Source organism: Grammomys surdaster, unplaced genomic scaffold (genome assembly GCF_004785775.1).
Source record: "Grammomys surdaster isolate TR1022 unplaced genomic scaffold, NIH_TR_1.0 437, whole genome shotgun sequence".
NCBI lineage: Eukaryota > Metazoa > Chordata > Mammalia > Rodentia > Muridae > Grammomys > Grammomys surdaster.
The window spans coordinates 873,896-884,958 of NW_021604856.1; the positions used below are offsets into that span (position 1 = coordinate 873,896).

General features: G+C 43.9%; 1 protein-coding gene across 1 annotated transcript in view; it reads right to left on the bottom strand.

Moving 5' to 3' along the window:
• Positions 1-10,805, bottom strand: part of Lactb (lactamase beta) — a 15,528-nt gene extending 4,723 nt beyond the window's left edge. The window contains exons 1-5 of the mRNA XM_028781467.1: positions 10,366-10,805; positions 10,003-10,069; positions 6,685-6,875; positions 6,067-6,418; positions 3,272-3,437 (exon numbers count right to left, since the gene is read on the bottom strand). Of these exons, the coding sequence (XP_028637300.1) occupies positions 3,272-3,437; positions 6,067-6,418; positions 6,685-6,875; positions 10,003-10,069; positions 10,366-10,716 (1,127 nt within the window). The 5' untranslated portion in view covers positions 10,717-10,805. The remainder of the gene's footprint in view (positions 1-3,271; positions 3,438-6,066; positions 6,419-6,684; positions 6,876-10,002; positions 10,070-10,365) is intronic.
• Positions 10,806-11,063: the final 258 nt, after the last annotated feature.

Consider the following 11,063-nt stretch of genomic DNA (forward strand, 5'->3'; position numbering starts at 1 on the left):
TCTCTCTCTCTCTCTCTCTCTCTCTCTCTCTCTCTCTCTCTCTCTCTCTGTGTGTGTGTGTGTGTGTCTACTCCCTCCTCCCCTCCCCTCCCCATGCCCTAAATAAACTCTATTCTATACCATATTCTTCGCATGGCTGGTCCCTCAGGGGGAAGGGATGCCTCAGCATGGGCCTGCAAAGACACCCCCTTCCACCTCACCATACCTTACTCTATCGAACATATGCCAGGCTTCCTTTTCTTTTTATAAAACACAACTTACAATAGCCCCTAAAAGCCCAGCTCATAACTGGATGAAGTAGGATTAGTTGTTAGGAAAGAGGTGGCCACAAGTGAGGGGTACAGGAGAGATGGCTCAGCAGGTAAGAGTGCTTGCTGCTCTTGCAGAGGACCTGGGTTTGATTCTCAGCACCCACATGGTAGGTCAATTGTCTGAGCCACATGGCGACAGTTGTTTGTAACCCTAGTTTCAGGAGCTCTTCTGACCTCTGTCAGCACCAGGCACGCATAGAGTGCACATACACAGGCATGGGCAAAACACATAAAATAAAAGTAAGTAATCTTCCTTTAAGTCTGCAGAAGATTTTTTTTTAGGCAGTGTTTTTCTATGTATCGCAGGCTGGCTTTGAACTCACTACATAGCACAGACCAGCCTCAAACTAACAGCAGTTATCCTGCCTCCACCTCCTGAGTGTGGCGGTCACAGGTGTGCATGGCCATGCCCAGCAACTGAGGGTCTTAACATGTATCTTCTCGTGTCTAATACTAACTTCATGAACATGATTTGGTCAGCTTCTGCTCTGTCTTACGTCTTGCCTCCCATCCCCGTAGCTTCCTATAACAGCTTCTTCCTCAACTCTGACCATCCTCATGGTGCCAGCTAATGAACCGGAAGGGGGTTACACAATGCGTGGACAATCAGTTCTGTGTCACTTCCTTCTAACAGGAAAACATCTGAAAATACTTATAATGATTGGACATCAGGAACTTCATTCATTCTTCCTTTAAGTGTAAGATTACAGAGAACTAGTCTTTAATTTAGAAATCTAAACTTTATATAGGCAGATTCTAGACTCAAATCTCTCAATTTCTTTGAACAGAAAACAAATCAGCTTTTTGTGAAAATAGTTTTGTTCAGAAGAAAGAACTATCTTAAACTCTTAGGGACTTTCTTCTTTAAAAATGGAACACACAAATCCTTGAGGCGGTCACTGGTCCCGTGTTATAACTGGATAACTGATGCAGGTGACAAACAGCCTCCTCTTACTTAGGATTCTCCAACAATTTACAGAAAAGCAGCATTATACAACGGCCGGAAATTACATCTACAAAGTCAGAAATTTGAAATATTTCATTTAAAAATACTTCAATGCTTTTCAAAGCACTTATATATTTATTTTTTATTGGTATGAGCGGCTTAGAAATAAGCTCAAGTTTAAAATGCATAGTATAAGCATCTTGGGGTGTAGCTCCATGGCAAAGCTCTTGCCTGGCGTGGGTGAGACCCTGGTTCCAGCCCCAGTACAGGAAAACACAACCGTGTGCAGCCGAGAATGCAACTACAAAAAGCAGCCTCACTTAACACTTCAAGTGAAGCATTGCATCCACCACAGTCTTTGCTAAAGGGTGCACTGAGCTCTTCGGGGTACACTGAGCTCTTAGGGGTGGCTTTAGGAGTCAGCACCAAGCCTGGGGACAGGAAACGAAAATCAAGAACTACAAGATGGCCCTTCCCAAGCCAGAACCAGATCAAGAACCACTGGCAGAGCTGCCTGGACGTCCCCTGCTGTTAAGAAGGCAACAGCCACAGAAGGGATGCTGTCTTTGAGACCATGTCACATCCTGGCTCTCCCTGCCTCTCCTCTCCCCCACCATTCATTATACCTAAATAGTGAAGGGGGGCCCTGAATCATGATGTGACTATGAATAAAAATTCACGGAAAAACTGAGAAACAGAAATAAAACCAAGGGGCTGGAGAGATGGTTAAGTAGTTAATAGCACTGACTGCTCTCCCAGAGGCCCTGAGTTCAATTCCCAGCAACTACACGGTGGCTGGCTCACAAGCATCTATAATCTTCTAGTGTGTCTGAAGTCAGTGACAGTGTATTCACATACATAAATCTTTACAAATAAATAAATAAAACCCAAAACTTTCATTTAAACTGAGCCTGCTAGCCTGTCAGCTAAGGGCATGAAAGAGCTTAAAACAAGAACAATGCTTAGTTCTAAAAGACCAGGAAACAAGCAGAAGGTAAAGCCACCCCTATGATACAGCCCAGAGGCTCCTTTCATTTGTTTAGGAACAATCAGCTTAGGAACCCAGAGAGATTTCTTTTGTTTCATACAGTTCTGCACACTAAGCCAACCCCAAAACTAAAGTTCCATGCCAACAGAAAACACTAAGAAGACCTAACAATCCAATGGATTGACTACGGACTCCGACCAACAAACTGAGTTCCTCAGAGGTAAAACCATTCACTCTGCTCTTGTGGGTGTTAGCTTAGACTTACTTCATTGACTGTCTGGGGGAGTGCATTTTGCTCTACAGAATCCACATGGAATATTACCTATACAAGATCCCTGACAATAAAGTCTGAAGATTTGATTAAATCACTGCATGAATGTCCTCACTTTTAGAAGATGCACATGTGAACAATTATAAGTATTGAATACCATGTCTACAGCTTATCCCAAATGGCTCAGGAAACACCAACAGACAGATAATATAAATACGGCCTAACACTTGGGGAATTTGGATAACAGGTCTATGTGAATTTCTTACACTATTGGAACTTTTTCTAAGTAAGAATTACTTTAAAATAAACTTTATGTACAGAAAAAAATAAGAAGTAAATAATAACATTAAAAATAAGAGAAGATGTTTAAAAACCAAATTGTCTATGCACACGATAGGCGGAATTTTGGCTTAATTACTCAGGAGCTTGAACCATGACTGTTTCTTCCTTATTCTTGGGCCTCTCCCTTCCCCTCTGTGATGATCTCATTCTAGCTTGGCACTCACTGTGTAGCCTAGGTTGGTCTTGAACTCACAGTAATCCCTGTGCCTAATCCTCCTGGTGCTAGGATTACAGGTGTGAGACACCACAAACATATTTCTTTCTTTAATTTTACTCATAAAAAACAGACATGTAGAAAAGCTCCAAAACCTGTAGCAAGCTGATGCTGGAACGGAAACAAGGACGATCTGACTTTTAAACGACAGCACAATGTTAAGACATAATACAGCCGGACATAGCGGATGTCTGTTTACCTTGCTCTGTTGTAAATCACTGGCTCATTTTCTTCCTGGACAGTTGACAGCATGTCCAAATCATGGAAAATTTTCTGCATATACTCCAAATATTTATATCCTGAAGCTCTTTCTACTATGGCTGCCAGCAGAGTATAGCCAAACGTTGAATACAAAAACTGACTACCTTGAGACATCATCACATGGGGAAAGGGGGAGAGAATACTCAATTATTCTTCAAACATATGCAAAGTATATTTCCACTGAAAACAGTCATATATTTAAAGCTGTAATATTTTACTTTAATATCTAAATATAGGTTACGGGTGATGTGCCAAAACCTTGGTTAGCTTTGTAATGCCCACGCTTAGTCCAGGCTCCCTGAATATCAGGCCAGCTCCAGGACACAAGAAAAACACAATGATCAACACAGGGACTGCAAACTTGTACAAATCCTTGTCTGAATCTGCTCTTTTATCTGAACATGAAATAAACAAATATATACTACCTCAAAATAAAACTAAACCCTTCAAATTAGCAATAAAATAGAAAGGCAGAAGCAAAGCAAATTTGACTTCTCTATCAGTTGTCTTTTTGTGGGGGTGGGGGTGGGGTGGGAAGTGCTGGGAGTGAACCCAAGACAGGCTGTGGCGAGCACAACAAAAGTTACAACTTGGAGTTCCTGGAGGAGACGAGCAATGACATGTGCAGAGAGAGGCTCTCTGGGGTTCTTTTTATGTATAAACACAGAACAACATTATTCCACAGTCTGGTATATTCAAAGGCCAGAGCAGAGTTGCTGGGTCACTGGGGCATCAGGCCTTATTTAGAGATCATTAGGGTTCAAAGACACTTCTCCAAAAAGTATACCTGAAGGCATCTTCCTTCTGGCTACTGATTGCCCAGAAGTTGTGAATGCTAAGAGGAGAGTGGAGTAAGTCACAGGCTGCCCCTGAATTCAGGTTTGCCCTGATGAAAGCTTTCATGGCCATCTACGTAGCAACACACAGCTAGCCCTTAATCAAATGTCTTGTTCTCCTCAATGTGTTCCACTGTTTAAGATATAACTAGTCACATGAGATCTATCCATCCATCCATCCATCCATCCATCCATTCATCTATCTATCTCTTGGTTTCTCTGTGTAGCCCTGGCTAGAACTCACTCTGTAGACCAGGCTGGTCTTGACTCAGTGATCTGCCTGCTGCTGCCTCCTGAGTGCTGGGATCAAAAGTGTGGCCATCACTACCCAGCTATGCTGCCAGGTATTAGTTATTTTAATAAAATGTATATAGGCATAAAACTTTGTTCAAATATGTGCGCACACACACACACATATATATATACATATATATATACATATATATGTATATACATATATACACACACACACACACACACACATACATATATATGGCTCACTTAGGGGTCTGAATTCTTAAGATTTTATGACCTATACTAAAAATGGGTAGAAATCTTATTTTTAAATACAAAATCCGTAATTATATTTTCATTGGTCTTTTTAGTTGTTTCTATATAATAATGTTGAATCACAGTAAAATCTTTACTTTATATAGTTTTAAAACTTATGTGTATGGGGGAAGGGAGCGCGTACTGAGGTCAGCTGACCTGCCAGGTCTGAAGAAAGCATGAGCTTCCCAGGAGGAGCTAGAGTGTTGGATAGCGTTGAGCCACCGGACGCGGGTTCTGGGAACTGAGGTCAGGTTCTCTAAGAGCAGTGCATGCTTGCTCTTAACTCCTGAGCCATCTCTCCAGACCCGTAGATGGCTTTCAAAATGAAAATAGTACGCCAATTTCAGGTAAGAAAAAAAACCAAAACACATAGAGATGAACACAAGGCTAAAGCCAAGCATGGTGCTACACACCTGTAATCCCAGCATTTCGGAGACTGAGGCAGGAGGATCACAGGTGAGCCAGCCTGGGCTACACAGTAAGCTGCTGTCCCAAAGAAAAGGCAATATTTTATAGATTAGCGTTTGGGGGAAGGTAAGTTGACTAACAGTAGCTTCCTAAGGGACAAAGGTCCGAACAGGCTGCTGAGCCCTTGCCGTGCTAACCACGTACAAGTGCAAGGGCAGCGCCTTCACCTCTCCACTTGTGTCCAAGCTCCGTTTGGAGAACTATTATGCCAGCACTCTCCACAGTTCCCATGAATACCTCAGGGCTGAGACTCTCTATGATGTGGTAGCCTTCCATGACACTAAAGCTATCTTCCTGGCTGTTAGGGGAGATAGCTCCGTTGGGAAAGTGGTTGTAGAGCAAGCAGGAGGACCAGGGTTCAATCCCCAGAGCCCTCATAAAAAAGTCAGGGTGATGACACCTGCAATGCTAGCTCTAGGGAGCCAAAATGGCTCAATAGGTAAAGGTACTTGCCGCCGAGCCCTGAATTCAGTCCCTGGGACCCACACGGTGGGAGGAGATCTGACTGTGGGAAGTTGACCTCTGACCTCTGGACATATCACAACAAACAAATAAAATGTAAAACAAAACCAGTGAGAACTCGTCCTGGGGAATGATATCTAAGGTTGTCCTCTGGCCTCCACAGGCACGTGAATATACACATGTGTAATATACATGCATGTACACATGCACATACACAAGCACACATGTAAACATGCAAACACAGACACACGCACGCACGCACGCGCACACACACACCAGCACACATGATGCAGGCACTATACTGGCCCAGTACAATCATTAACCATTAATCAAGATGGCAAGCAATGTCTTGACCTTTCTGAAAAAAGAAACTTGAACAATAACAACTTCGTTAGGAGAGGGAGTCAGGACTCACCAGGTTTAAAGAATAAAGGGTCATTTTTAAATAATCTTAGTGATTCAATTGAATTTTCAAACTTTTCTTTCAGATATAATTCGCCTTGTTCAAAATCATTCCTTTTCTTGCCTGGCTTTGCGCTGCGGCCTCTGGCGTCACTGTCCTGCTCGGCTTTGGCTTTCGGGGAGTCGCTCTTTTCGTTACTGTTGCTGCCCTTCTCCTTCAGTTCCTCCTCTTGGTCAGCCGGTGGTGTCCCTTTCATCATCTTCAGGGCCTTATAAGCTTTCTCTTCTTTCACTTTCTTCATGTCCTTTTCATAATGACGAATTCCACTTAAGTGCGAAATTAGTAATCTTGTTGTGACAGAAACCTAACACCAAAAAACAAACAAACAAACAAACAAACAAACAAAAAAACATAAAACTTCACTGACAGTGGTTAAACCGTAGCAAACAAGCCAACAACAGCTTTGGAACAGAAAGCTCACAGAAAAGTAGCCAACAGATTATCGTCTAGATTGAAAAAGAAATCTATGAAACAAAAACAAGCCAAAGAATTCTAGTAAATACTTAGAATAGGATTCCGGTATACACAGTGTAACATACCAGTGGGAAAAGGAGCTGTGAGTGTCACTACCTTTTCACCCTCATACTCTTTCTCTGGGAACTCGGGAACATACTGCTGCACAGGGGCATCCAGATCCAGCTTCCCCGCTTCCCACAGCTTAGCCAGAGCCACCATGGTAAGGCTTTTGCTGATGCTTGCGATTCTCATGACGGTTTCTGGTTTGCAGGGCACTCGGTTCTCCACGTCTGCGTAGCCTAAACCTTCAAAGGAAATAAAAGCAGAAAGGCTGATGCTGAAACTGTGTCAAATTAAGATATACTAGGTGTTGCTTTCATAAGGCACTGGTCTGGTAGGGATGAGAGTCTTATCAATCCTGACAACAGTAAGCGTGTTCAGCTGAACTAGAGTTTACCTGGCACCCAACCAATTTTCATCCAATATTTTCAGATACTCTTAGTTTTTCTTAGCTTAACAATATAATGGTGATGCTTCTTTTTAAATAGCCTAGGTTGGTCTTGAACTTAAGATACTACTTCCATTTGGGACTGTGAGTATTTTGATGGCTATTCTTGCTTGTTAACTTGACTACATCTGGAATTAAAATGCAAAATAGATGGCATACTTGTTAGGGATTTCTGGTTAATTTGAAGTAAAGTGGAAAGATCTACTTTTTGTTTTTTTTGTATTTTTTGTTTGTTTGTTTGTTTGTTTTTCGAGACAGGGTTTCTCTGTGTAGCCCTGGCTGTCCTGGAACTCACTCTGTAGACCAGGCTAGCCTCGAACTCTTGAACTCAGAGATCCACCTGCCTCTGCCTCCCAAGTGCTGGGATTAAAGGCGTGCGCCACCACCGCCTGGCGAAAGATCTACTTTTAATCCAGATCTTTACTTCAGGTCTAATCTGGGCCATGCCTTCTGCAGGAAGCCTATTCAAGGTCGTGGAAGGAGGAGGCCTTTGCTACCTGCCGGCTTGTTCTCACCCTGCTGGCAAGTCCATCCCTTCACTCCCACTAGAGCCTGCTTCTTTGGGATTCTAGCATTTAATGAAGACCAGCTAAGACATCTAGCTTCGCTGACTGGACACATTCTGGAATCTTAGACTTTTCGTTCCTAGTCAGCCATTATTGGGGTAGCAAACCACAGCCTGTCAGTCATTCTAATAAATCCACTTTTTATATAAACAGAGATTCATCTTATAAGTTCTGAGAGAACCCTAACACAGACTTTGGTATCAGAGGTGGGGTGACAGAGATCTGCATACCCATGCTTGCTAGTCTACACTTTAAATCATTATATTCTTTAAACACCACCACTCTTCATAATCCCTCATATTGTAGTTTTCTGTTTTTGAGCGTCCTCACTGAATTCTTTAAAATAGCCAGCAAAATAAAACAAATATGAATATGTCAAATTCCCTATCCAGTTGCTTAACGTAGCTGCAACCAGAGGAAAACCAATATACTAACTTTTAAATGCTTCTTCTAGAAAAATGTTTGGTTTTCATATTCTGCACAGTGTAAAAGTGTGCAGCTAAATGTAAGAAATATAAAAACCTGAAGTAGGAAAAGAATAAAATGTTAATGTAAAAGTATTTGTAGAAATACTTTATCCTACTTAGAAAGCTGGCATTTATTAAATTCTTTTTTATTCTCTCTTTTTCCTTCCCTCTTCCCGATCTCTCTCCCTCCCTCCCTCCCTCCCTCCCTCCCTCCCTCCCTCCCTCCCTCTCTCTCTCTCTCTCTCTCTCTCTCTGTATTACATGCACCTATAGAAGTCAGAGGACAACTTGCAAAAGTCAATTTTCTCCTTCCACCATATTAGTCCCTGGGATTGAACTTAGTTTGTAAAGTCTGGCCTCTGTGGGCACCAAGTATGCACATGGTACACAGGCATACATGCAGGCAAAGCACTGCTACATATAATACACATGCCCATAGAGGCTAGACGTGAGTAGCAGCTCCTCTGGAACTGGAGTTACAGATAGTTGTGACCCACCATGTAGGAACCAAACTGGGACACTCTGCAAGAGCAGCAAAAGTTTTTAACCACTGAGTCATCTCGCTAGCCCTGGCCATTCTGCTTTTTGGATCAGGATCTTCCTGTATGTACCTCAGGTTGGCCTCAAACTCAAGGTGATTTTCCTACCTCAACTCTTCAGTGCTACAGTTATAGGCATGTGCTATCATGTCCAGCTTATTAAATTTTTTCATAAACTAACTATATTGATTAAAATACACATATACTCAAGTGAAGTATAATTTTCCAAAATCCAACCACTTCCAGCAACATCTTCTGAAACTACTGCTTTCCTTAAATAATGCCTAAAATATCATTTACAGAAAACCTAGGTGATGAGCTGGATGTGGTGGCTCAAAACTTGAATTCCAGTACTCAGGAGGCAGATTTCTTATGAGGTTGAGGACAGCCAGGTCTGTTACACAGAGAAACCCAGTCTTGAAAAAACAAAATGAATACATAAACAAAGAAACAAAGAAATAAATAAATAAAACCCAGGTGATGAACTGAAACCATTTGCTCATAATGGAGAAGTTATATTATGAAATAGTGCTTTGATAATCTTACGGTAAAAGGTACAGAAATGGCACTCTTAAAGCTTCAAACTTTAGGGGAGAGATGGATATCAGGGTCTCTACATTCTCAGGCTGGCCTCAAACACATTATGTGACTTTGAACTTCTGATCCTCCAGCTTCTACCTCCTGAGGAATGGAATCACAGGTCCATACTACTTTGATTTCTGTGGTGCAAGGAATCATATCCAGAAGTTGGACCCAAGGGCAAGCAACAACTGAGCTAAGTCCCAGACCACTTCAAGCTTTTTCTTGTTAAAACAAACAAAACAGTTAACACTTCTGCCTAGTAAATATAACAACAGATTGTAACTCACTAAGGACCAGGGATATCATCTATTCCTAATACTTGGTATAGTGCCTTTTACAAAAGTGGGGAATAAAAAAAATTACTGAATTAAAAAATAAAAATATGCAGAAACTTACATTTTAGTTAGTAATAAGAGTTATCTAATATGTGATAGTAATAATTTAATGGATTGTTCTCCATTCCATTTTCAACTCTCAAGAGTGAACAGGAAGAAGAAAGCATTTTGAACACATCCATGTACCTGGGTCACACAATTTAATTATTTACTTTCTTTTGCCCTCACACATGGAGGTTAAGGAAGTGAGCTTCCACTGAGCTATACTCCTAGCCCAGTTAGTTACATTTTAAACTTTGCAGTGATAAATAAAATAGCCTGATTATTGCAGTGATACACGGTCTCTACAAATGTGTCACTTTTTTGCAACGCCGACCTGTAAAACATCAGTATTTTATTTCACCAGTAACAAAATGGACCACTTGCTGAACTCACCTTCTGACCATACTTCTTTTCCATCTACAGAAACTCCAACCACTATGCCGGGGGCACCAACCTCATCCTAAGAGAAAAGAAGAAAGACGAAGGTGGTTCAAAAGTGGGACGGACCCCGCCCACTCTGCGGCCCCGCCCACCCCGAGGCCCCGCCCACCAGGAGGGCAAGGATTCTGCTCCGAGCGCGGTGGCCGTCGAGGTGCGCGGGACTCGCTCTCTAAAGGGGAAGGGCGGGCCCCTCCGCGGCCGGTGACTTCAGCTGCTACTTGAGCAACCCTGAGAGCCTCAGCCCGCGGCCAGGCAGTCGGAAAACGGAAAGTCTTTCTCGGAAGCCGCCGCCCTGACGCCCACTGGGCCCCGAACCTTAATCCGGTGGAGCAGATCGCGGCTGCTCTCGATGGCTCTGGAGAAGCCCCTGGCAGCGGGCGGCGCAGGCGTGGTCGGGCTCCCCGGGCCCGGGGCCTGCTCGTGCGACAGCTCGGTAGCGCTGGATGCCTCGGGGTCCGCGGGGGACTGAACGGGGACGGCGCCCCGCAGCCCGACCACCAGCTTCGCCCCGAGCGCCAGCCCCAGCCCGAGCCCCAGGCCGCCGGCCCAACCAAAGCCCAGCACGGGTAGGCCGGGTCGCCAGTGCGCCCCGCGCCGCCCTCCGGCCCAGACTGGGCCTGGGGTGGCCGCAGCCCGAGCTGTCACGCTTGACAGGAGCCGGTACATGTCGCCTCCGCAGAGCCAGCTGCCTCCTAGCTAGAGCTGGCTTGGTCGCTGTGGGCGGGACGAGGGGCGGGGACGGGGCGGGGCTTTACAGTCCCGCTCAGTCAAGGCCCGACGGGTGAGCGACGAGCGCATCGAGCGCCTGGTCCTCGCCTCCTTTCTAGCCTTCTGGCAACTAGTCCTCATTGGTTCTGCCCCTCCTTTTCTTGCTTTCTTTTCCCTCCCTCTTTTTCATAACGTTCTCCCCCTTTTTTTTTTATCGTCTCCCTTTCCTCTCTCTTCTCTTCCTTTATCTCTAGCCTCCGTCTCTTATTTTCTTTTTCTCTCTCGCATCCCACGTTCCTCCCTCT